Source organism: Neopsephotus bourkii, unplaced genomic scaffold (genome assembly GCF_033783945.1).
Source record: "Neopsephotus bourkii isolate Nb327-2 ecotype Australia unplaced genomic scaffold, CSIRO-AGI_Nbou_v1 NB_1707, whole genome shotgun sequence".
In the NCBI taxonomy this organism is placed as follows: domain Eukaryota; kingdom Metazoa; phylum Chordata; class Aves; order Psittaciformes; family Psittacidae; genus Neopsephotus; species Neopsephotus bourkii.
Window position 1 is genome coordinate 6985692 of NW_026902181.1, and position 27711 is coordinate 7013402.

General features: G+C 37.1%; 2 protein-coding genes across 6 annotated transcripts in view; one reads left to right on the plus strand and one right to left on the minus strand.

The window, feature by feature from the left end:
• Positions 1 to 1112: 1112 nt before the first annotated feature.
• MOK (MOK protein kinase) overlaps positions 1113 to 27711 on the plus strand; it is a 158379-nt gene continuing 131780 nt past the window's right edge. The window contains 9 exon segments of the mRNA XM_061376510.1: positions 1113 to 3486; positions 3489 to 3528; positions 5144 to 5214; positions 10082 to 10190; positions 10472 to 10530; positions 10533 to 10674; positions 13774 to 13875; positions 14267 to 14319; positions 14322 to 16070. Of these exon segments, the coding sequence (XP_061232494.1) occupies positions 3441 to 3486; positions 3489 to 3528; positions 5144 to 5214; positions 10082 to 10190; positions 10472 to 10530; positions 10533 to 10674; positions 13774 to 13875; positions 14267 to 14319; positions 14322 to 14434 (735 nt within the window). The 5' untranslated portion in view covers positions 1113 to 3440 and the 3' untranslated portion in view covers positions 14435 to 16070.
• The window catches only part of WDR20 (WD repeat domain 20), a 50303-nt gene continuing 41914 nt past the window's right edge, over positions 19323 to 27711 (minus strand). For 4 of the 5 annotated variants that reach the window (XR_009728913.1, XM_061376247.1, XM_061376250.1 and 1 more), the window contains one exon: positions 19323 to 20211. Coding sequence is in view for 4 of the 5 variants with exons in the window: in XM_061376247.1 (XP_061232231.1) it covers positions 20158 to 20211 (54 nt within the window). In the remaining variant the exon portion in view is untranslated. Of the gene's footprint in view, positions 20212 to 25852; positions 26543 to 27711 lie in introns of those variants that run through there. The other variant, XM_061376253.1, reaches the window with a different exon arrangement.

Consider the following 27711-nt stretch of genomic DNA (forward strand, 5'->3'; position numbering starts at 1 on the left):
AATACTCACAGAAGTCCTGCTCTGCTGCTGTATTGGTGAAATTTTCAAGGGGAAGGTTTTGCTAATTAAAATATAAGCATTTTTTTACATGAGTGTGAAAGTTGGGGAGGGGAAAAGAAATGAAGACAACACAAATTGATTGCTAGTGGGAAGCCAGCGTTAGAATGTCCCTGCCTAAGTAACTTTTCCCTCCACAAAATTCCTTGGCAGGCTTTCTGCACTGTGAGGCTGTATTTATACTTGTAAATTAAACATATCTGGAAATCTTCTTGGACACAAAGTGCAACTGACATAAAATGGCCCACATCTATGCTAACAAATTCTCTTATCTTCCAAAACAAGGCAGTAGAACAGAAACTGCTTGAAAAATGACCTTAGAAGGAGTCCTCACATCAGGCTGGGAAGGTGCCTCAGAGAGTAGTGGTTGTGGTTGTCACAGGCCAAAGCCATGCCAGGGACTGTTGTCACAGTAACTAGTACAGATAACTACACTTCAATGATTTCACTGCTGTTGATATAGATTAAGACTCCAATGGTTATTCTGACTCCCATAAAAGGTTGAATATGATAAAAGAGGTTTTGTACTCTGCCTCACTTAAAATGACTACTTTCAATCTTTCTTAAATAATAACACTGTGTCAGAAGCAAGAGCAGCATAAAGCTAACCAGCATAGGATTTTGCTCAGATGGAATTACTGGAAGAATTATGAAGGATAGAATCTGTAAGTGCTAAAAATAAAGGGAACCAGGCACTGGGAGTGGTAAGGAACAGTTAATCACAAAGCTGCAGGAGAATAGAGGAGAAAAGAAAAGAAACATCAATTCTGAAGGAAATTAGGACAAGACTCAGAAATTAATATAAAAAAAGCTTTCTTCATAACACTTATGTTACCTGCTTCATCTCTTAAAGTTCTGCACATCTAGAATTGACCAATTTTCACATTCTTCTGTTTGGTGCACTTTGTTATCAAAGCCAAGCATTATTTTTGGCCTAGTGCAATAATTCATATCTGAATTTAATATGGGAATAAAATTTTAAAATCAGGAACTGCTTTGCTGAAAAAAAAATAATATATATAATTCCCCACCAAACAAAACAAACAAACAAAAACCACAACCCCCTAAAATCACTCAACCCAAAACAACAGAAAAAAAGACCCATGGTGGGACAGTGACAAGGTACACTTGCTTTTCAAGTACAATCTAAGTAAAGGGTTTGGGGTTTTTTGGGGTGAACAAAGCAAAGAATAAGTTCAGGTAGGAGTTGCTGATGTGCTGCAGCAGAAAAAAGTATAAAATGCTGTGTGCAGAGGCATCGTGTCTGGGTGAGGAGGTAGTTTATTGTCTAAGACAGAAGTACTGGATTTTACTTTCAGGAATACAGATTTCTGTAAGATGGGCAGTACAACTTCCATTGTTGTTTTTCACTGTATTTTCTCTCAAATAATATGTTAACAAAAAAAAAAAAAAAAACCCTTTATTTAGAAGTTTTCCATTAGTCAGAATTTAATAAATCAAGTATGGATTGATAGGCAGTCTTCATAATAACTTCCATTTTAAACATACTGAAACAGCACATTTTTGGTTTTAGAATATAAACAAATTGGTAATACAGAAGAAGGAACTTCTCTGATGTTCTGAAAACACTTGAGTTAGGATAGAAAGTACTATGTAAAGGCATGAAGCCACCATTTGAAAGATGTGCATAATTCATCATGTTACTACAGAAAATCTTATTTAAATTTGGTGGGGAAATGTGAAATTTTGACTAAGTGAAACTTTTTGAATATATATGTATGTAAAACAGTTTGCATGTAGTGCAGGAAGGAAACACTGCTGCTGGTGGTGCAGAGCCTTCCCATTTGGCATTGGGGTCATTTCCTTGAATAACTGATGTCATCCACCATATTAAATGCTGCCTCATCACTGGGTTGAGGGTGAAATAAGAATGAGGACTAAATAATTTCTGCCTTTCCAAATGCACTGAGTATACTTGTGCTGGTTTTGAGGAAATGTGTCAGTCCTCCCTTGGGACAGTACTTTTTCAGTCTTACTTTAATTACCTTTTCAATGCAGATTAAGACCACTGTATTTATCCTTAGTCCATGTATAGCATCTGTTCTATTTCATATTTGCATACGTATTTAATCACATCCATCAGTAAGATGTTATATGGTCACAAAATAGGTGCTTTTTATTGGTTAGGAAAAGAGAAGTAACGGATTTGTGGAATTAGACATGGACTTGACATTCTCCTACAGATATGTAAGTGCCAAACAATGCCTTTTGGATCACTGACTTTGTATTCTCAGTTAAACATATTAAGTTCCTAATGAAGTCACTGGGAGTGGCACATTTGTATGTGGTAAAGTAAAATAGGATATTTTGCTCTTGAGTGAGATTTCACAATGTAACTCAGAGCTTCAAAGATTGTAAGTTAAAAATAAAACACAGGGAGAGAGAGAACTCAAATATCTTCAAGTAATGCGGCTTCTGATTTTCTGTTGTGTTGTTAGAGCACTGTTGGTTCATTTATATGTTACCTACATCTGACCAAGTTGTCCAATTTATGATCAGAAGGGTATTTAAAATAACTGCTTAATTATGTCAAGGGCAAATGGTATATAATTCAGTGGTAGGACATAACAAACATACTTTTTTATATTTAAAACATCTTTTAGGCTTTTAATAAATTGGCTGGCATATTCTTTTGATGAAATGAACTCTTTTAGCAACAATGTTCTAAACAGAACCTCTCCATAGAAGGTATTTCTTCTAGTTTCAAATTGGAAAATTTTGTTTTGGTGTTTACCTTTTAAGTGTGACTGTGAAAAGGTGTTTGTGTCCTGGTCTGATCCATTTAATAGTGTGCAAAGCTCTCTGTTCTCTGCTGCCTCCTTGGAGTTTCTGTAGCATGTAGGTTCATTGTTTGTTATAGGAGGGCAACATAATAATTAAACAACAGTAGAATGGTGCCTTTTTTCATTTAAGATATTACCATCAAAACTTAATTTTAAACGTTAAGTTTGGCAAGGCTAAATCGTCATTTTCAGCATGGTGCTGAGCAGTAGTTGAAATGTATACTATACCAGTGCAGAATAAACAGTATCATACTTGCTGTTATGCAACACAAAATTCCTCCTAGATAGCTCCTTGGCACTGAGCTGATACCTGGGGCACAACATATTAGTACTTACCCTATTTGGGTAAGTCTGGCTACTCCATGCTGCAAGAAGGAATAAAGCTGTTTACTGATCACTGATATGCTCCATAAAGAAACAAAGCAGGCAAACAATTTATCAGGTCCTGCATTTGAAAGTTCAGTTGCAGACTAAAGTGCAGAAGGTTCTGACAGTCTCATGGCAAGGAAGAACAACAATTATAATCCAGTCCCTGACTGCAAGTCAGCCTTCCTTTTTGCTTTTTAATTCAACTTCTGTATGGACCAGGTGAATAATTGGAGGCAAATACAAGTACTAAGGAGGCTTGTCCACATGCCAATAGCCTTATGTTACATGAAGTTGTTTTGTAACTATGGTGCATTAATTTCTTACTTCTTTATTTGAATCATATCCAGTAACTTTGGAGTCTAGAGGCAACCTGTAGGAACTTAAGCAGGTTTTTATTTATTATTATTATTATTATATATTGAGAGATTTAAAAAAAACCCAAACACAAAACAAAAAACAAAGTCTAAAGTCTTTGTGTCATTTTTATAAGAAAATCTAATGTAGATGTCATTTTCTACGGCTTTCTTGCAGCAGACCAAAAATATTTCAAGATCATTATTCAAATTACACAGTAGATATATTTTAAGCATAGCTAAACTTCATGTCATAATATGTAATACTTGCTGATGATTTCAACCCATGTCCAGTGAGTGATATAACTGCACAACATCATGTCTGCTGGAGGCTGGAGTTTGGTTAGACACACTCAGAGCGGATCTGCTGGAATAGGCTCTGGTTTCGGGGATCTTGGTTTGACTTCCCAGTTTAAACTAGGGATCAAGACAACTTATTTGGCAGTATCATTTCATAGGCAACTTTACAGATACCCCTTTACAAATAACAGAAGTTTAGGTCTCTGAATTAGGCAGCACTGAGCTGTGAATCTGGAATGAGGTCAGTGCTAAAGTTGAGCTCTGTAGCCTCATTAGGCACTTAAGCGTCTTCTGGGGACATGTTCTGTCTCACAGAGAGATCAGGTTTTATGACAGCAGTTGCTCCATTACAGCATGTGTTACACTTCACTATGCAACAGCAGACATATACTTTATTATTCAAATACTTGACATGCAACTTGTTGAGTAGTCTAAAGTATTTTTTTCTTGCTCTTCAGGCTGTCTTATTCCTCTGCGCAAGGCTCTGGTACTGTGCTGTTATTGACAGGCCCGGTTTTACCAATGCATGGAAAACCAGTAATGGTGTCAGCAGTTTAGCTTCTGGAATTCTCAGCATCAGCTGCTGTGTTATTAACTCGGTGTAATCCAGATGGCCAGCCAGCTTGCCCAGCTCTGTCACAGTCTGGCTGGAAACTGAATTGCAGATTACACCCTCAACCTTTTGCTGTCTGGGTTAATGGAACATTGCAAAGGGGATATACTTTAATGCAATTATCTTGCAATAAAAACTGAAGACCTAAAGTCATCTGCAAGGCAGCGAAGTGGAAAATAAAGTATCAGAGGTTTTACCATATCATGTAAAAAGTTAAAATTGCTGTTGTCAGCAAAGCACAGATTCCAGTCAGATATTCATTGGCTTGCAATAGAACACTACTGGTGACATAGCTAGAAAGTATTTTCATGTATGGTGCAATGACTTTCCTACCTTCTATTGTAAGATTGTATCAGTTAGTTTACTGGAAATTTCTTGATACTAATCAGTGTGATATGCCAGGAAATGTGCCTCAAATAATTTCATGGAGTAAATCAGTTAACTCTTGCAGTGGATGCTTTGGATAGTATGAACTAAAACTATGATACCTCAGATGCTAAGCTGAAAAACTTATTTGAAAAAGTATCAATTAAAAATTAAAATGACCCTTTTAATACTGGTGGAACTATGTACTTTTTCCTACACTGTGTACAAATTGACTTGTACATTTTATTTCTAGCTTGAAGTCTCCTTATTTGTTTCTTCAGTAATAAAATAGCTGGCTCCCTTTCACTGATATGTGAATTTATGGATATGAATATTTATGAGCTGATAAAAGGTATGTAGTATATGCTTAAGAAACACACAAGTCCTCCTTGTGTAGATCCACTTTGTAGATCACAAAGTGGAATGAATTATTTTTCACTTGGTTGTTCACAGTTAACATGTTTTAAAACTCATAATGAAATTTTGTGTTGTTCTGCTTTACACTTCTTTCCAGTGCAATATAAGCACTTGTTTAAGGCATGGACACATGCATGTTTCTAAGGAGTCAGGCCCATGGCCATCTATTTCTACAGTCTAATTTGACATGAAAACAGGGAAATAACCTTGATGGCAAAACAGAAAATAATTGCTTTATGTAAAAAAAACCAAACAAAAAGCAACAACAACAACAACAACAAAAAAAACCACACACACACACAAAAAAAAAAACAAAACAAAAAACAAAAACACCCACAAAACCAACTTAAATAGGTTCTTTGTTCGGTCAGGAGTGCAGTGATACACTCCTGTGTGAAATGAAAATTATTCCCATTTGTTTGAAAAACTACTGAAAAACTACTGAAAAACTAATGATTTTCAGGTTTTATGTCTAGTAAAAAAAATGCCTTTTAGAAAGTTTTCTCTATAAAAGCACATTGTTCCCTGAAGCCTCCTATATGTGGAAATTCTTGAGATGTTTGTCAAAGCAGGTTAGAGCCCATGACACTTAAGGGAGAGTTCCTATATGAAAGTTTAGAACAAAATCTGATTTAAAACCAGATCACATATAGACACCAAAGGAGCTGGATACCGCAAATGAAGGGGCACTTAAAATATGGTATTAAAAGAGGATTTTTTTTTCTGAATAATTAAAAAATTGTAATGCCCTAACAGTTGGGAGATTCATTTAAATAACTGAGCATACAACTGTCATTCAGTAATAGGATAGATAAAAGACTTGCTCCCAAACATTACATTAGTGACAGTAGCATTCAGATCTCTAACAAAGGGAGTAACCCTGTTCCTGACCTAGATAAAATTTGAGATTAAAATACAGTTGTTTGCAGATCACTGAAGCAGACATTAGTATTTGCTGGCTTTAATAAGACATTTCATTCTTTCAGGATAAATTTGTTAAGTTGGAAGGCCAGAGTAATAGCATATAGGAAAGAGCCCTCATTAAAAACAATCCAGCATCTTCTCCTTCCAGGAAGGATACTGTAGTTCAGTCACGAAAAATCAGAATGTTTAGGTTTTTTCTTTAACTCTTTTGTTTACATTTGTCAGTGTCTCTTATTCTTTTCATGTGAAAAAGCCTGCTACATTAAGCATTGTATAGAGATGGAACTTAGTCTCATAGTTTCAGTATGTTTTGCTGTGTTTGTTATTTATTTTAAAATACAGTTTTTATCAAATTCATGTTTTCCATAAGATGACTGTTTTCTTACCACTTAAAAACCTCCTTTTCCGTGGCATGGAATCATTTCAAAGTGAATCTGTGTTCAGTTGTAAATTGAAGTGCTGCACTTAGGGGTTATCTGAATATTAATCTGGGTCTACCTAAACTTCCATTAATTGCTAATTAATTTTTTATGGTCTGGATTTTGTGTCTGGATTGATTTTTTTTCTATGATACAGTGGTTTTCTTTCACTTTGCATAGGGTGGTGGCAGATGGAGCAGAGCTTGTAAAATCATAGGATAAAATGGGAAAATGACAAACAGATTCTTTTTGAGATTGTAATAAATTAAAATAGATTTTGATATTTTTGAGTATTAATTTGTGTCAAGTGCTTTGCATTTTTCAGAAATGAATTTTGGAGTTTCAAAGTAGACGTGTCGACACCACAGTTTCCTATGGGGCAGAAATAGGTTTTTGTTTTCTCCCCCACGCAGCTCTCCTCATGGCTTGCTGCAAAGCCATGCAGTGTAACATGGCAATAATCTCAAACAATAAATAGTGCAAAGACTCCAAGTACATAATTAAATTAGAAAAATTAATCTTAATTCTGAGCCAGACCAGGTATTGACTGAGGATTTCTCGGTAGCAATGGCAAGTGAAAGAGCTCCTTTTAACTTTTCAGGGCTGTGACTTGAAGGAGTGCATTACTAATTTGTAGAGCAATTAAATTGTTCATTTGCGACGCTCTGTCACAAAACCAGTTTCAGAGTGTATAGAAGTAGTTACATTTCAGATGATTTGTAGTCTTTTGTAAATTCCTACAGTGCGTAGTAAGGTGAATGCCTGTCATTTCCTGACCACTCTCTGTCTTGCAAAATGAAGTTTAATAGAGGTGCAGAGCAATTTTATAAAGCGTTAAGTTAGACAAAATTCTTGAAGCAGGGGTTGACTGAAAAGGAATTTCTAATTTAACAAGGTGTATGGAGACACTTCTGTAATTATGGAAACAGTTCACTGTAATGCTACGAATGTGGAAAGTTGATCTTTTTTGGTGTTTTCCTTAATAAACTGACAGATTCACATTATTTTGATCAATACAAAGCTATTTGTCTTACAAAGTCATAATTCTATTAATTATTAATATTGGTATCACAAGTCATTTAAATCCTGAAAAATGGACTTGTCTTTTGTTTAGTCAAGAACAGTTCAGACATATAAAGTGATGAAAAAACTATGTCTCAGAGAGAGGTGGGGAAGATGCCTAAAGCAAAAATGATTGCAGCCTCAAGTGTTATGATTCGCTTCATCATTACTTCCAAATGGGGTTTCTCTAATGATAAATCTGGAAGTAGAAGAACATCTGCTCCAGATTTTATTGGTGATCTGTAATGAAAAAACAATTGAGCATGACTTTTTGTTATGAAGGCCTGATTTCTTAAATACTAATAATGATCCAAGTTGGTTTGAATACCTGCATTTTATAAAATAAAACTTTTCTACCATAAATAACAAAAATCCTGGTGTTCAAAACATCGTTGATCTCTACTGGGGTAATAATACCACAGTTCCCTATGTCAGTGGTGCTCTGTTTCAAGTGCTTTGTTATCTAATCCTGCTCAGTGGATTATGTGGCTGACTGGAGGAGTACTGTAATCAGTTAGGAACACAAGTCCTGTTGGCTGCTAGGACTTGCAGCCTCAATGAGTTAGTGTCCTGATAATCTCCCTCCTCCTCCTCCCTAGCCAATTACTCATACTGCTGTCATCAGGCAGATCAGTACCTGCTTTGTTTTTCAAAAATGTGATCATTTCTGCCTCCCTTGATGACATTGCAGCGTTACATAAAGGCATTATAGCAAGATTAAAAGGCCTGTGGAGCCTATAAACAAAAAAGCTGAGTAGTTACTGAATAGCTCTTGAAAAACAGATAAATTTTGTAACAGTCATTATTGTGCAACAGTAATGGCAGGCTAAACTACATAGGTTAACCTTTAATTTGCAAGTCAAATGTGAATCGCTCATTTAAGTACTGCAGTAATGTGAGGTGATTGATACGAATCTTGAACCTTAAGGGCAGTTATTTTATTTAGAGAGGAAATTAGATGTTTAGAAGTGAAATACTGCAGTTCTGTTAGAACTTGAGGAAACAGATACTGCAGGAAAAACATGCAGTAAAAGCAAAGGCAGATTACATACTACTGAATTGACAGCTGAGCTATTCTAGTACATGCTGAAATCTAAATTGTCTGAGGTTGAGTGGAAATGGATTGTAAAGCTACCAGTAAGTGATGGAAGCAGTATAATTGGAAAAGGTAATACTGATGCACTGCTGGAAGCTGAAGAGTAATTGGGTTTTATTCTGTTGTTTGCTAAAAAGGACTTGTACAACTTGAAATTTTAATTCTAGGAAGAAAGCCATTACCTGAAAAAAAAAGTTAAGAACTCCATGTACTAGTTATACAAATCTCGATTGTATACATAGGTAAGAAACTTGGTTCAACAGCAGCTTTACAGTAAATGTATCATACATTTATTCTGGAGTCATCTCTAAGCAGAGACTTAGAGTTGCCTGGGCCCCTGGGCTGTTGCACAGATGCATCTTTGCCTATAGCAGAGCCTTGGGGCAGCAAGTGAGCAGCCCATGCGGCCACCAGCTCCCCAGAGGAGCTCTGGTAACCTGCTGCAGGAAGCCCTCTGGGAGCGGGAGGCCCTTGCAACCTCTGGTAACGCTGGTGAGAGCAAAAGCAAAAAAAAGCCTGGCCTCTCCTTCCTGGGCTTGCCCTTTCCCGACTCCCATACCTGGAGCCGTTGTCTCACTATGGTGGCAAAATCCCTTTTTTTTTTTTTTGCTATGCTGTTTGAAGAAAGTGTTAGTTTCTTCAAAAGGGTATTTTGTTTGGTTTTTACAAATAACTGGAAGCACTGATAATGTATCTCTTTTTATTGAACTGTTTTCTCTGATGTGTTTATATTGGTACGGAAATGCGATATTTCACAGCGATGTGAAACCAGAAAACATTAATAATGGTAATCCATTTTATATGAGAATATTTAACTACAAGTGGAGTGTATCAGTATCTTTATCTTTTGAGAAGGTAATGCTTCCTCATGAATAAAAGCACAGGTTTTAAAAAATATATAGGCAGTTATCTCTAATACCATATTCCTGATCCAAAGGAATGAACAGGAAGTTTGTTACTGGCTAAAATCTGAAATCAGTCAGATGCATTACAGCCTGCATGTACTCACTCTAATCTAAAAATCTGTTCTCTGTAATTTATTAATATGTATCTTCCTTTCTGTGTTAACCTAGGAACAAGCAATAGGGTTCAGTTCTGCAGCTCAATCTTTCTACATTCAATTCCTACATTTAGTGGAAGTTATACAAATAAAGCAGAAGGTATCAGCTTTCAGAAGATTTCTTCATTGAAATCTATTCTCCTGATAGTTTCAGAATGTTATTTTGCTAATATCTGACAAGAAAGGATTTAAAAATTCAGTTTATGGGATTTGATTTTCTGGACATAAATTTTTGTTGTAGGTCTTAAAGGTGTACAGGAGAAGCCATTACAAAGAGGACCCAAAGCCACCTGTTATATCACTGCTAAACACAAGGACCCTCAGAAAATAACAGTCCAGCCTTCCCCTCAGTAATAGACCATATGTTTATTAACTCTTAGGTCCTTCTCTAATGATGTACAGGGGGTATTTGCACATACTGTGGGACACAGAGACTTCAAGCCTGGACTTACTTGCTATTTAAATGCAGTTTTACTGCTACTCTGGGGATTTCTGAAAGTTTATTCTTAAAGTAACCTGTGATTTCTTTTATAATAACTACTTCACACATTTAAAGGAAATCTTTGCTTGAATATTTCAGTGTTTCTAATTTGTCAAAATACTTTATTTTTGTATCCTAACATCAAAATACCCTGATGTTAGGAGATTTTGGATCTTGTAGGAGTATCTGTTCTAAGCAGCCACATACAGAATCATCTCCACATGCTGGTACAGAACAAATGAATGCTTACTAACAAGTGGTTACTACAGTTACTACAGCTTACTAACAAGTGGCAACTACAGTTGCAAAATTGGTATGTGATGTGCTGGCTGTGTTTTCTATGAAATTACAAGGTACAGTGTTCAGTGGAGCGTTTTATTATTAATGAAGAGAATCAAAGGTAAATAAATCACGAGCAAGTGCTATGGGTAATATGGTCTTTGTTTTCAGGGTTTTGTGGAAGGGATCAGTCTGCAGGTTCATGAGGCAGTAATCTTGCCTTCTCTGGCACTCTTCACCCTATGGCAGGCTAGTAATAAAGCAGTGGGATGTTCAAGAAAACTTAATACCAACAAAAACTATTTACAAGGAAAACAACATTTTTGAGCAGCTGATTGTTTTGTTGTTTGTTTTTCCACGTTTTTTTCTCCCCCCCCCCCCCCCCCCACCCCCTTGGCCTCATATTTGAGTTTGGTAAAAATGGATTTTCTCTGCCTTATCTCTGAATAAATGTATGGTTCATCTCCTCTCATGAGCATCACTAACTATTCTCAATCTTGTTAAAGCACTTGATGGTAGAGTTTTTTCCTCTGATTTACTACTTTGATTTATAATACAGTGTGTTTAAGACCCTTGTACCAGGACCTGATGTCCTGGAGTATTCTGAAGTCAGATTCCAATGAAGCAAGAGATCAGGAAAACACAGAGTGCTTTAAGCTTTTGGATGATGATGAAACTGTAACTCAAAAAAATCATCACTAGTCCTCAATTAAAAAGGTAAAATCACCACCATGACTATTTCCACTATCTTTGTACCCTAGCAACAGCAGCAGTTCTTTATTCTCTTCCCACGCTGCTGTCTCTGATATGCAACCAGGAGTGGTAACATTTGCTTTCCTTCTTTCCTCCTCCTCCACATGGCAAGTGCAGCTGCTGCCATCACCATTGCATTAAATGACAACCCTTATGCTTTGCCTGCTAACTTGTAGAAACAGCTCTACCTCGGTCAGAAAACTGTTAACCAAAAAAATCCTAAATGTGGCAGTTCTCTTGCAGTGTAATGGGATCAAAATCTTTAAAAATGCCGTGGATTTCCATTTCTGTTTGAATCAGGTGGGCTTTGAAGTTTAGCAAGAAAATTACACACCACAAACTTGAGTTTTCTTAGGGCAAAAAACCTCAAAGATATTTCCATGTAATTTTAGCTTAATGTAGCAGTTTCATTCTTTGCAACCACTGCATATGTACAGAGACCTGACAGATGTGCTCAGAGAGAAATGAGGGATGTTAACTGGGAATTACCAATTCAGAATCTTGCCAAGCTAAAGGAAGCTATGGACATGTTGGTTTGTTTTTAAATGCATTTTGCAGTTCTGCTGTTGAATGTTTTGTGAAAGCCTTTATGTTTCACACCACATTGTGTAAGAATTTTTAGTCTTTTTTGCAGCTGTGCTTACCTGATTTTTAAATCATGGTCTCCATTTGCTCCTTATAAATCATGATTCCTGAATTACATTTTTTTTTTTGGTGGACTACACAGTTGTTCTTCACTGTGTTACAGGTTTGCATTTAGCAGAACTAAACTACATTTGGTAGTTCGCACAAAAACTACCAACTGCTTGTCTTGATGTAGCTACAGAACATGAATCGGATCCCTTTTGTTCCTCTACTCAAAGTTTTATGAAGACATTCAGAGAAGTGTGCAACCAGCTGTTTGATTGAATTTACAAACAGTTAAAAGAAGTTTCCCATCTACAAAGAGGGCAGTGTTTTCCTTTCAAGGATCATGTGGTGATACTGAAGTGTTTCTTCAATTGTAAGTCCAAGGCAGTGTTCTGCTGATACGGGAAAAAGCAACATGTACAAGAAACAAATGTTAGTGGACCTAACTTGTTACGTCAGATTGCTTTATTGTGATAACAGTGTTTTCAAGGACTCTGTGCAAGTTTTGTATTAACTGAGAATGAAGCTCAGGAGTGCAGTTCAAATTGCCATCTTTCAAGTACTGCAGCTTGCAAAGAACCTGTGTGTTAGGAATGGAATGTTTCTTACAAATACGTATTTCTGTGTATAAACACGGCAAGAAAGACTGCTTGACTCTGCTGTCTTGCAATGAGGAAAAAACATCTTTTTCTGGGATCTGCCACTTCACTAGAAGAAAACACAATCCCATATCTATTGCCTTTCACCAGGCAGTGTTCTCTTTATGTATTTTATCTCAAACCTGTGAGGAGAGGGCAGCTACAGGTTTCTGTTCAGTGACGCATCTTTCCATCCAGACATGCAATTGTATGAATCTGCTGCTTACATTATCCTTCAGCTGTTGGTTGGTATTTAACTATCCACAAATGAATAATTCTAAAATGTATCTACCACATAAATGAATTATTTTTAACCAAAGTGGCAGTTGTGCCACTTTTAATTATTTTAATTGTGTCTTCTCATGAAGTTCAACAAGACCAAGGTCAAGGTCCTGCACCTTGGTCAGGGCAATCCTAAACACAAATACAGGCTGGGCAGAGAACAGATTGAGAGCAGCCCTGAGCAGGACTCTGGGGTGTTGGTTGACAAGAAATAAAACATGACCCGGCAGTGTGTGCTCACAGCCGAGAAAACCAACCAAGGTGAAAAAAGCCAGAAAGCCAAAGAGGGGATTCTCTCCCTCTGCTCTGCTCTGATGAGACCCCACCTGCAGTACTGCATTCAGCTCTGGGGCTCTCAACACAAGAGGGATGTGGATCTGTTAGAGTGGGTCTAGAGGAGGGCCACAAAGATCATCAGAGGGCTGGAGCACCTCTCCTATGAAGACAGGCTGAGGGAGTTGGGCTTGTGCAGCCTGAAGAAGAGAAGGCTCTAGGGAGACCTTCTAGCAGCTGTCAAGTACATAAAGGGGGCTCACAAGAAAGCTTGAGAGAGACCTTTTAAAAGTGCATGTAGTGATAGGACAAGTGGGAATGGCTTTAAGATGACAGAGGGAGATTTAGATTAGGTATTGGGAAGAAACTGTTTAGTGTGAGCATGGTGAGGCGCTGACACAGGTTGCCCAGAGAAGCTGTGGCTGCCCCATCCATGGAAGTGTTCAAGGCCAGGCTGGATGGGGCTTTGAGCAACCTGGTCTAGTGGCAGGTGTCCCTGCCCATGACAGTGGGTTGGAACTGGATTATCTGTAATGTCCTTTCCAACTCAAAGTATTCTATGATTATCTAGTGCTAATACCGTCTCTTACCTTGCAGTTTTCAGCCTCTCTTTCCTGGATCTAATGAGCTGGACCAAATTTCAAAAGTCCATGATGTTACAGGCATTCTGGCTAACAAAGCTCTCCACAAGTTCAGGCAGTAAGTATGCGCCTCCTTAGTTATTAATCTCACTGTTTAAATATCCGCTGTATGACTGTACATCTGCAATTTCTGCTCAGGGAACCACCATGCTAATCTAACTCCACTGGGACACTGAAGAGCGGTGTCCTCTATCCCTACCCAGAGATCATCGCATTCATGCTGCTTGTAGATAGAGCAGAAGAAATCTAAGCCTGTATCATCTTTAAGGCCAATAACATGTTAGGAGAGAAAACATTTCCTCGCCCTCCCCCTCCCCCCCCCCCAGTTATTACACACATATCCTTAATAAATGATTACCTAAATCAGATGAGAATTTTTTTTTTTCCAGTAATGTAATGCTCTCTGAATATGAATGAATAACTGTTTGCTCTCAACTTCCTTAACACAGGTCAAGAATTGCAAGGTTTGGTTTCTCCTTTAAAAAAGGAAAAGGAATACCTCCTGCAGTTTGCCTCCCAAAGGCTTCTCTCTCCTGTATGCAATGATAAAATATGATCCTGATGAGAGAATTGCTGCCCATCAAGCATTACAGCACCCTTATTTTCAAGAACTCTGACAAGTGACTTCGAATCAGTTCAGTCTTGAAGACTAAAACTAAAAAGTGGGGGGAGCACTATGTGCTTATTATTTAAAGTGGACTGAAATGAAGTTTGCTTACAGTGGTAGTACTAAGCTTGCAATACAATGAACATAATTCAGTTATTTGCCTTCACCTAAAGCACAACTGATGTTTTACTCTTCTTTTTTCCTCAAGCTTTTTAGGGCAGGTGAAACACAAAAAATTAAGATTACTGGGAAATACATCAGGGCAAGTACTTCTGCGTTTGTGGCACATTTCAATGGCAAGTCAAAAGACAGGTAATATTTAAGTGGAAGAATTGTCAGACCACTTAGAGAAAGTAATTTGTGGCATTAAGCTTGTTAGCTAGAAACAAATGTTTTACTTAAGCCGATTACTTGGTTTTATTGAGTCTGCCTGACTGATCTTTATTTGGTTTCCCCCTGCCCCCAAGCTCTGAAAAACACGAGTTAGAATTTAGAAGCTGTGATACCACATAATCCCTTCAGTAGACTTTTATCATAGTTGCTTTTACTTAAAGAATCAGTTCCACGTTTGGTTTTTTAATCATCTTTTTGCTGTCTTTGAATTAAAGAGCTTTATAGAAGAAGTTGTAGCAGAGGCATGAAGTGCTTCTGCCTTTCTTTTCAGACCTTCAGTCTACATCTTGAGCAAGTAATTTTTTTTTACTTAATTATACTAAGATGATATCCTAAAAAATATGAAGAAAATAACAAAATGGGAAAATCCTAAACTTGTATTTGACATTGGAAATTAAAAAAAATAAAATCTGATTAAAAGTTCTGGCAGACTAAAACTCAGTTTATGTTCAAGCTATGTGAAAAATACTCAATATACTCACTCTGAAGAGTTCCCTGTATCGGCAAGGTGAGACAGAAGTCATTACTACGCGAAAATCCCTCAAATACAGGTTTTTCTCAAAAAAGCAAATTGCATTAGCAAAAAAACCAATAATTATAAATTATTTTCTGCTGTGCATTTAACCTCAAAGGCACAAACTCTCCTTCCATAGAAGCAGTGACTTTTTCCACCAGTTTAACTCTGCGTTTCATCAGTGTAGGCTTTGTAAGGAATTCCTTTGGGAAAAACTGCAAGAAACATCAAGTGAGGCAGGAATTTTTAAAAAAGAATTATCTGAAGTGGCATTTGGCAGAGCTCAGTGAGCTCAGTACACACCCTGCATTGAGCTTTTTAAGTGTATTTTCCTTTCAGAAGCTGATGAAGAAGAAGGTTTGTTAAAAATAACATGAAAAGATTCTTTGAGCTTCAGTATTAGAATGGAATATTATCTACAAAATACAGGATTTCATATTACATTATAAATGACAGCTAACCTTTGTATAGCTTTAGATGTAAAAAAGTATTTTTCAGTCAGTTCTGGCAAGTGCTAACCTCCTGTGTTCAGTAACTTCAGCTTTTATTGAGGATGTGCCCATTATGAATCATAAGAGGTACTTAATTTTGATGCAGTTTCTGTAACTGCTGAATATTGCTAGAGAACTATAATGTAGCTAAAAACTAAAGCAACTTTTTATCTGATTCAAAGCAAATAAAATGTAGTTTTCTTCAAGCTTTAACAGAGACTGATATTGCAGCTAGTTGCTTAAAAAGAGTAGTATGGGCTTTTACTTAATTTTGCACAGATCATCAGTAGCAATGTCACTGTTTCCTAGTAATTAAAAGGCAGAGTTTTTAACCTACTTGGAAGGAGCCATTATTGCAGTTTCATACTATGGATTTTAAATCTCTGAGATCTCTTAAAAAATCTGCCATAATTTATTTGCAATGCTTAAATTTGGTGATGTGTTACAAAACAGGTTTGCTGTTTAAGAAGCAAATGTGTTTGTACAAGTCATACTTAGCTGGGGGTTTAAAAGTCGTCTGCCTACCAAGTACGCATGCAAGACAGGTTTTGCCAATAACCTTTTTGTGTTTTTTTTTTTTTATTAGTTCTAAAAGCTACTCTGCTCATAACTGGGAAGTGATCAGATTTTCTTTCAGTAACAACCCCCCTCTGGGACTGCTTCTGCTCAACGTTTTCTGTATAATGAACAAATGAAACACAATCAAAGACAAGGCAGGTGGGGGCCGTGTTGTATATACAAACTCAGTAAAGGATTTTTATACATATATATATATGTATGTATGTATGCATAAAATAAAGGTGTGATGCTAAGCTTAGGAAGTAGAATTAACGACTGTAGGTCTGCAGGCAATAAAGTGTAACTGGAACTTCTGACCGTGTACCTTAACCAAAAGTGTCATGAGCTTATCCAGTGTTTTTTCCCAGAGGGGAAGATGATGAGTTGCTTGGTGCCAGTATATTTGTAGTTAAGTATGGTGTGCAGCAGTAAAAATGGTCTAAAAATAGGTAACTTATTGTATCTATGGGATCTTCTTGCTCTCTGCAATTACTAATTTCTTACAAGATTAAAAAAAACAAAAAAGACAAACCCTTCTACTGACAGTTGACTGATCATTCAGTCTCAAGAGTTCTCTTCCTAGCATTACATATGAGGCCAAGGCTTGTATTATCAAGAGTATGTTCTTGATAGAGATATGTTAATTGGTAGCTTCCCATAATCTTTTTCTGGAAACCTAAAACCACACATGCTGAAGTTTAAATATTTCAACTAAAAAGAAAAAAAATTCCCTCAGATTGTGTCTGCACAAGGTCTTGTTTAATTTGAAAAGTGTTATTGCAACTGTTTGCTTCTATTATTGATGTATCAGGTAGGTAATTATTCGTACACCAAGCAAGTGGTTGTTTTTTGATAAGGTAAGAATTTTGGTAAGTTTAAGCTTGGAGAGTAGCAGCAACCAGCGTACAGTCTTGTGTATTGTAATTCTGTCTTACATAGTCGCTATCTACCTGTGGCTGTCAAGGCTGTTCTAATGAAAAAGGCCATTTCACATACAGCAGATTGCTTCTGATATGAAAATTAGAAATTTGAAGGGAAGGGCCACATTGGAATTTTTCTTTATTTTACAGTTTCAGGAGGATTTTACACAGTTTGGCATATATGGCACTTCACAGGTATTTATTTAATATAAAGTTTTCTGCTGTTATACCTCTGGAGACAACTTGGACTTCTCTGGCTGTTGATTAGTTGACAAACTCGAACTTTCCCACCTGCTTTATAGTTAAAATACACTCAACTTTAAGCTACAAACTGGCAAGTCTTCTTTCTACTCTCATTCTTCCAGCTAAAATTCCATAATGAACTGATCTGTGTTCCACTCACTTTTATTTTTTAACATAGTTGGAAAATGTTATGAAGAGCTGTGTCTATAGTAGAACTCAGAGTTCTTTTCAGGTAAGTTATAAGTATCCCTTTTCTTCCTGGAGAATTTTTTTTTCTACATGGAATAAAGGGTGGGATGGGCAGTTCAAGCTTCTAGATGACATCGTGATGGTAAAGAGGAGGCTGAAAATAGAACTACCACAAATGCTCCTTGAATGCTGTTGAACTATGAGAGACATACTCCGCAAACGCATATGCAAGCAGCTGCAATTATTACCCTAATGTTGGATACTCCAATCCTTTCCATAGGGGTTTTGTATTTTTCCAGCTCAAGGAAAAGTTTTTTAAATCATTACACCTATTCTCAACCGTTTCATTTTGACTCAGACCGTACAAAGCATTTACATCAGGGAGGTAACTACAGTAGTTTTCAGTGCTGAGGTTTATCTGTATTTTACCAGTTAAACCCACTATGTTAATAAAACAAAACTTCTGAACAATAATCCTGCTCAGTTTCAGTGTTTTCCCCATTCCTTATACTTTAGAAGAATGTAGGAAAGAATTGTGAAGTACAGCTCCATCTTTAATAACATAGACAATTTAACTGCCAGCTTATAAATGTATCTAGTGGTTTTCTACACAGTAGCTGAATTATAAGTATTAGACTTAGTTACAAGTAGCCACGGCAGTTGTTTCCCCCCAAATTTTCATTAATTTCCTGGAAAAATAAAAATTAACTTCTTATGCCAGAAGATACCTAAACTTTACTTGCAGTTTAAAAAATTCTACCTCACTTTACTACTGCAGGAGCAGGAAGGGCATTAACATCTGCCCTCACTGCGCATGGATACTCGGGCGAGTTCCACATTCCCAGGCTCGTGGCCTCTATTCTGCTCTGCTCTGCCTGTGCAGGATTCAGCAAAAGCCTAATTGAGAACACTGCCATATAGGGAACAGAGGAAGATACAGCAGGTACTTCTGTGCCATTCTGGGGCTTGACACAGAGCAGTGTCTCTTGGGGGTGGGTGGGGGGGGTGGGTGTGTTAATCTTTGCAAGAACTATTGAAAACAATTTAAGTGTTCTGTTGTAGACTGATTAAAATAGCACGTGTTAAGACAAGCAACACTGAACTGTACAAATACACTACGCCTATCTCCGTAACACTTAGCAGCTTAAGAGTGTTGAATTATAAATGAGATGTCTCATGTAAGACAAACAAGTTGTCTCAGAAACACATCAACTCCAATACATTGACCTAATATTAGACTGCCAAGTCAGAAAGCATGTACATCTACTGCTGCTGGATCTTCCACTTCACAACTCCTGGGACTTTGTGGTTACAAAATCCTTACCCTGTACAGTTGTCTGTCTGCACATTTTTTGCTGTATGATGTATTTAGAGATAAACCATTACAAGCAAGAACAAAACAATGTTATTTTACTTTCCTAATCAAAATTCAACTATACTAAATACGAAGTCATGTATGTTCTAGATGAAATAGTTTTGAAAGGAATTTGTTGTACAAAGTTTAGATGTTATGTCTGTACCAAACATTTAATTCAACAAAGGACTGATTACATCAAAAGTGACTGAATTTGAACAAAAAGTAAACAAAAATGCATGTTCAAGATAGTTTAATATGTATTTTCTGAATTAGAAATATCACTTTCTTAAATGAATGAGAAGTTCTAGTGTAATGATCCGTTACTCCCCTCTCCATCACTCCATTACATTATTTATACATATAATACAGAGCCAATGGCAGTTGGAAACAACAATATTAAAATAAATGTTTAATAGATACAAAGGATCTTTTCTTCACAACGTAGTTTTTCTGGTGTCTGGACACCATTTAAAAAGTAATTTTCTATTAGCATTAAACTATTTAAGTGCAAAACAATTTTGTTTTAAAAATCTATGATTGCAGCATCCATCTTCCTGAATAACATTTTGAAGCCAGAAAGTAATGACTTTCATTTTCCATGAGTGCATTCCAGGCTGTCTTCTAGCCATCTCTGGTTAAAAAAATCAGTGCAAAATAAACAATGGTGAAGTACTAGTTTAACCATTGAACTTACTTGAATTTAAGAAACATACTTTATTTTACATTATATATATATCTTTTATTTATATATTTATAGAGAGATTAAATTACACTGTACTTGAAAAGTATAAAGAAAACCAAAAATGTTACTATTATTTCCTGCAGCACCAAAGGAAGCTTGCCCCCTGCCATGAAAACCCTTCCTTGGGTGTGCAGATTAGCAGTATTAGCTGTAATAAGAACTCATTACATTATTCCTTTGCAAATTACTATGTGATTCACATAATTCTGTGTTTACACTCTGCCACATTACAATTTGTGATGCTCTTTGCCTGAAGAACAGCTCCTGGTTCCACTGTCATTACTTCTTGTCCTGCGTTCAGAGGTTTGCTAGCAGTAGTGTGATGGCTATACTACAGTTCCACTTGGAGAATTGGCCTGGTTTTGGGATGACAATAAACCCTGCAAACAAAGCAATTTACATTAATCCAGCAAGAGAACCTGATATTAAGTTTATAAAGTTCTTAGCCTGAAGCTAAAATGAGTACATTTTACTTTTACCACCACTTGCTTAGTTAAGACATCAGCACCTTCTTCCCTATGAAAGAATCTAGGCCGCTACTGTATCAGTCAGGCAGCACACAAAAGAGCTCTTGGTAAGTAAGAAAGCAAGCGTGTGCGGTTATGACACACAGTGACTCTGATCCCAGCATTTGATTTAATCTACCTTGCATTTTGAGTCATTGCAAACTGCAAAACGTTAAAAACCATACATCAGAAAAGTGATCAGTGTTTTATTAGGGTACCAACAAACCAACCTGTTCCAGTATCAACAAGGTTGATATCTAACCTGATACAGGGAAACAGTCTCTGAAATGCTACTGAATATTACAAGCTTCAAATAGAAAAATAGATTATCTAACCAGGTAGTTATTCTGGTAATTTTAAGAGAGAATGAAACACTGAGCAAGACTTCAGAAAAGATTCCCCATTACAATTTAAGTTTGCATTCAGGAAAACTTTTCACCCGCTCTTTTAACAACATCACTGCTTAAATAAAATGAGACTTACTCATTTCAGATGTCACTGCGCAACTGCATGGCACCCCTTGCTACACAGAGGCTGCTGTAATGATTTAAGACAACTATACCTTACGGATAGGTATCAATGAATAAATTCCTTTTCAGATTTATGTATACTAGTCCCTTTTTAATCATTTACATAAAGATAACTGTGTATCAGACTTAATTAGGAAAAGCTTAATACAAAAATACAATCTGGTCTTCTTGCAAGGTCATGATTTAGTTGCAGCAAGTGCCAGCAAGCTGAGGAGCACAACAGCAGCTAAGCTGGAAGCACACCAATGAGTATCACTGTGTGACTCTACCATGCAAGCATGGTCAATGCACTTTTAGCAACTCCTCTCAACAGCTACCAGCTTAGGATCTTACCTCAAAATTAAGATCCTGTGACTCAGATCCATCAAACTAGACAAGCTCAGGCAGACAACTGGCATATAACACAGAATTAGCCTACAACTTCAGAATCTACAGGAGCTCTTTCTTGCTTGGATCCAAGAACTGAAAGATCATAGCTGGGGGAAAAAAACCCTTTCCACAGAAGAGGTGGAAGGAAGGCTGCTCTGGCTGGATTCAAGTCATTAAGTTCCTGCTAAAACCATAGCCTGCCCTTTCAAAACACATCTGATCTACTGGCTCAGACACGATGATTCTGGATACATCTGCAGGATTTATAGCAGACTATGTGTATGTGTACACACATTTATATAAAACAAATTTATGTGGTGCTTAATTTGGTATCCTCCATAGATTGCACCTGCAGGAACCAGAACACTCTATTTTCACTTGTTTACATAGTGGATATCAGATTCAAACATTGCTGAGGTAGACTGGAGTGGGTCATTCTTTAAACTTGTTCAACACTCAGTACAAAGATACAGCGTATTTCACAAGAAGAGAACAGGAAGTTTTCTAGCTATTAGTTAAGGAATAGATGGTGAAAAAAAGGCAGAATTTTGAAGCAAAGAAGCTACTGAAGTACTTCTGAAAACATTTACCAAGAGAATTTTGTTTGAAAGTAATGGAGATGAATCAGAACTCTATAGTTCATTACTGAACATTCTTCTTAAAGCCAGCACTGGGAACAGTTTCTTACTGGAAGGTCTTCCTTTTCAGAAGATACATACCCTAAGCAACTTTAAGTACCCTGGAAAAAGACATCCAAAAGTATTATTTTCAGTCTTTAATAAATCAGTGATCCAAGCTGCTCATATTCAAATACATGCTTTCTAAGCACATAAAAAGTACCAGGAATGACATTGGGTCTTTCTCAACACGTTCATCACCATGCTTTGCAGACAAAGAGAAATAAGCACCATTTTGCTATCAGATTTACACTGGAACACAACCAATTGTTGGGAAACAAAATGAAGAGTCATTTATTTTCCTACAACTCCTCTAAAAATCCTTGCTCTGCATTAATTCTGCAACTGTGAGCAGGTGTGAGCAGGCAAGCCAGAGGATCACCATGTGGAAAGAATCTGACAACTGGTACCCTTTTGTTACTGCAAATGGGAGAGGTCAGAAGTTTTGTATGTTCTTCCAAGTACCGAATTTCAGAAGAGACCTCAGATTTCACACAGGAACAGCAAAATAATTCAGTTTTTAGGCACAGAAGTTTTACCAAAGTGACGAGTGTTCTCAGTGGGCCCTGAGTAACAAAAAGATTCTGCAGAATTTGCCATTGTACTGCAGCCTTTCAAGCAACGAGGGTTTAAGAAATCATGTTAGGTGCAACATAGGAACCTTCAGAAAGCCATGTTAGAAGAGCAAAAGAAGGCTCAAGAAAAGTTAAGTTTGACACAGAAGTTACTCTTAAGAATCTGATCTGTTGTAGAAAGCGTGTGGTACTAGAATATCTGTAATTGCATTCTCTGGGAATAATATAATAGATAAGGTTATAGAATAGCCACAGAAACCTCCTGCCTGTAAATGAAGAATAAAGAAACTGGGCTGCAATGCTTTCTGTGATGAAACCATCCAGCCTTGTCAACGAGGTGGTAAAAGATGGAAGAAAAGCTGCAGCAATTAATAGTGTACAGCAGAGCTGCACAGTTCAACAACCGTGACCAAAGAGTTGAGACATGAGCACCGCAGATCTCCATGTGGTACAGTGCATCAGCTTAGAGCTGAGCAGCAAACAGATCACACCAAGCAAGCAGCAGAAACAAATTAAGAGATTGTTCAAAAAAGGTCTGAAAATAAATGGAGTCTTTCATTAGTGGTGTCATTCTGTAAGTGTGTGGGTCTAGCAGGGGGTGGGAAATGGAACAGCGAGGAGACCCAAGTCAGAAATTTCCTAAAGCAATCCTCAGAGAGGGCTCTCCAAGTAGGTCCTGCATCTTCTGCCATCATAATGGAATACTCTACAGCTGAAATAAGCTTCTTTCCCAGAGAAAGGTGTGTTTCTTGCATCAGTTAGCAAAGGGAGAGTACTGGATGCAGGCTGTTTCAGTGCTAGTTGCAAAGTCTGTTCCAGGTTTGTCTCTGCATTCTTTGACTTCCCTAAACACTCAGGACTCAGCTTAGTAAAAGTAGGCATGCACAGGTAGGAATGAAAAGCTGTAACAGTTAGGATCCTAAAGGTCCTTTCCACTGACAGCTGTAGCACTCACAACTGTCCCCTGTCCAGAAAGGCCCACAGCAGTCTTGGGGTTAATCATGCTCACAACAGACTGGGGGTGGGGGTGAGGGGGGGGGGCTGTTTACAGAATTCCACATATGCTTCAGCCAGAGTCTGGGTATTTTTCACCTTTTTCCCCCAAAGATCTGAAACACAAGGTTTCACAACAGAAACTGTGAAACATGAGTCCAAAACTGCTGTATTTAAAGAAAAATTAAAAAAAAGATACCAGTAAGTATTGAAAAAAAAATAAAAGGCACCAGTAACTACTGAGTTAGTATTTTCTTCATGTAAATTAGAACAGGATTCACTGGAGCCAAAGATGCAATCATATGCAGTTTCACTAGTATAGAAAATAAACTGCAAGTCTGAACACATGAGCAGGAGATGGGAAATGGATGACAATCTGCTGCCTTGCAATGCTCCTGGCACATGCTCAGCCTTCGCCCTCCTCCAGCCAAACAGCTCAGCTGCTGCTCAGTAACCAGAGCTAGACTGCTGTCAGAACTCTGCACTTCTTGCCTACTTTCTGTTTAGAAATCAAAAAGTAGAAAAATCAAAGGGTCCAATGTAACAATCAACATAAAAAAACCCTGGGGTGTCTCCCAGTGCACTTTACTGGTAACAGTTAAACCAGGTTTTAAAATAGGCTGAATTAATCACTGCCCATACAAAAATAGCACTGATTTGTTAAAGCATTTCTGCTATTGCTAGTATATGAAATAATGGGGATTTATTATTGGAGGAACATTCCATATTTGTTCCTGTAAATATTCCCGTAAATAAAAATTCCTGTAATTTATTCCTGTCCAGAAGTGTGACATTCCTGAAGTAATCTGAAAAAGTCATCTGGACCTTTGTTTGACAGAAGAGCCCACAGTCCAATACAGTATTTGAGCAACAGCAAAATGTCAAAACAGAGTGAGATTTTTCATGTTTAAAATTCTGTCGTCAAATCAGCTGAATTGGTTTTAAGAGTTACATGAACAAAATATCCAACAGTTTCTTATCCAAATGATTCAGCGTTTATTAGCATAAGTCTCTGAACCGCATATACTCACTAAATCAAGATACTAGTGTAATGGAGGCATAAAAATCAATTGAGAATGGTCAAGGAAGCACATGCTGAACACTTACATAACATACAAGATGTACTTTGCATGGGATTTAGGGCGATACGGCAAAGCTGATAACTTTACATAGTCTATTCACTTAACAAGAGTTTTAAGTGTATTAGTTGTCTTCTGTTTGCCCTTTTAATTCTTTGTTCTAGTAATGTTACAGGAAAGTATAAATGCTTAAACCACCTGATACTGCTAAAAGCATGTAGCAGCATCAAGGGAGTTTCAGTTCTGAGTTTTTTGTGTACATGAGGAAGTTGCTTCTCCTGAGAGGTGTATCACTATTTTATTCATTGCCAACAAAAAGAAAAATCAAGCCTGATAGAAAGCCAGCAAACTAACTAAAAATCTGCCTTGTGGCATTAGGCAAGAGTGCTTCAAGACCAGCGTAGGACTGGCAAATGGAAGATAAACAAATGCAAGAGAAAAAAAGTAAGATGCAACTACATAAATCAGAATCACAGACTACTGGGTTGGAAGGGACCTCAAGAATGATCTGGTCCAACTTTCTAGGCAAAGTATGACCTAGACAAGATAGCCCAGCACCCTGCCCAGCATAATCTTGGGAGTGTCCAATGCTGGGGAATCCACCATTTCCCCAGGGAGATTATTCCAGTGGTGGATTGTTCTCACTGCAAAAAAATTTCTCTAGTGTGCTGGGAAAAGCACAAAAGGCTTTTGCCAGCAGAAACCTATCCAGCTTGAGCAATAGAACCTTAAGCTTCATTTCAGTAGTAAGGGCTCACATACTTAAAGGCTACTCCAGCTTCCTCAAATACAAAAGCCACTAAGATTTAAAATTTTCAGATTAGAAAAGAATGCAATTGAGCTAAATCAGGGAAAAGCATATGACTTAAAACAATACCGTTTGGGTTAGTTGTAAAGTAAGTGTGGTCTTAGCAGGAGAAGAAAAGAGCTAAATGAATTTGGTAAGGTTGATGAGCACCTACCAAAAAACCCACTTCAAAACACAGAAACTAATGTGAACATGTAAGTTATTTCCTCAAGATTTTTGAGCAATGTTATTGAAGACAAGCAAGACAACTTTCATGTTCCATGACATCTTTTGCCAAAGTATCTTCTCTGACCACAGAACTTGTGAAAGACAGTTTCATTTCATCCTTGAATTGACTGCTAAGAAACTGGTGTGACCAACCAGTTCTTGCATCATTTGACGTAACTGGATGTACCCAGAAGCTATCAGGATGGATTCCATTTTGTTCCTCTATTGGTACTTGTACTTTATAATACCTGTATGTTTTTATTTTTTTTAATATATGTATGTATATACACATATATATGTACACACACACACACGTATATATACACACACCATCACAGTGGTCAGTCAATACCTTCTGAAGTACCAGAAAGTTCTTAAGTTCACATAAGAAAGACTGATTTTCTCAACTTTATTCTACAGAGCATTTTTGCTTAACAGATGAACTGAGTCCTACCTCAATTAGTCTCGGCCCAAAGTAGCTAACTGCTTCTCAGCAGTTAACTGAAATTTCTCAGAAGTGCCTTTGAAACACTTTAGTAAGTGTAATTTCTTTGGCTCCTTCATTGGTTAACACAGAACCACAGCTGCAAGGGTGATGAAATCCCTTGTCCACTCAGATGGAAGGGGAACATCTGAAGTCTTCACCTAAATTGGTTCCAAGAAATTTTGCAGCCAGAGTTTTTGACTGGTTTATAGTTTTTGTTGAGACAAGCTTAGTTCTAGACTAGCCACAGCTCTTCTAGACAGAAACACGTGGATCATCTGAATCAGCCATACCCACAGGGCTGTAAATTCAGCATTCATTAGGTAAATATCACGATCCAAGGCTGGAATAAAGAACATACCCTGCACCAAAGTCCACTGAGGAAAGAGCTCCTGTAGAGTCCTAGAATAAACAACACTCTGCCCCAGCTCCTATTTGACAGGTAGGCAGAGAGGATCTAAATATGTCTGTGTTTAACTGAATCTGAGTTTAAACCAGCTTGACAAGTCTTTTGGCAAGTATTCCATTTCGTATTACTCTAGTCCTAAAAAAACCCGCAAGTATCATGAGACATGACCTTATCAGCAAGATTTAAACATCAAAACATACACATCATCTTGAGATGAAGTGAAATATTTACTTAGAACAGGTTACAGGATGTGATTATTTTCTTACTTTAAAATATGGCAAGTTAACAGCTTTCATTGTGGCCATTTGTTAAGCCTGTTACGTTAGCATAAGACCACCTAAGGACTGCAAGATAAATTAAAACTCAAATGTGGAAAGGACTATTGAAAGTTATCTACATTTACAGTTCAATCACACATTTTTATTTAACATCAGTATACAGAGGACAACCCCAGCAAGTTATTTTGTAATGTCAAGTATTTAGTAAAGTTCTTCAGCTGTAACAGTGACAATAGAACAGCTAAAAATAAGCAGTATGAAACAAACATGATCTTCTTAAAATTATAAATATACCAACAATATTTCTTAAAGCTTAATTATTGCAACAGTTAAATTAACAATAGTTCATGTTAGAAAGGCTCTATGAAATTTATTCAAGTTGTCAAGAAATTAGATGGAAGTGTAAAAAGAAAATACATATGAATTTTACTTCTGATTTTCACTAAAGGTAGTCAATACAATTTCGTACAGTATCACCTAACATGTCAATCTTTAACAAACTCAGTATACAGAATTCATAAAATGCAGAAAAAATATTGTTTAATCTTTACACGTAAATTGACAGTAAATTAACTGACACAAATTTTATTACTGTAACATAAGCAGGCCAGCATTTTAAATATTAATTTAGTAGCTTTATGTTGTTAAAGGGGCAGACGTATACAGTCATTCCAAGTACATATTTTGAAAAGGTGATAATTCAGAACATGGGTTTTCTAAAACGTGTTTAGTAAAAGTAATGTTATTTCCTAATCCAGACATCCTCATCATAAAGCCTTTACAGGGTTATGATCTCTCCTGGCTATATTCGAGCCACTAGTCACACCTCCTCACACACGTGCAAACACACATACCTTGCTATAAATATCACACCAGTGTTCTAGGTTTAAATTCACCCTGACAATGCAGGTCTGCTATGTGCAACTTTGCTATTATGCACATTACAGAAAGCTTCAAATTTTAGC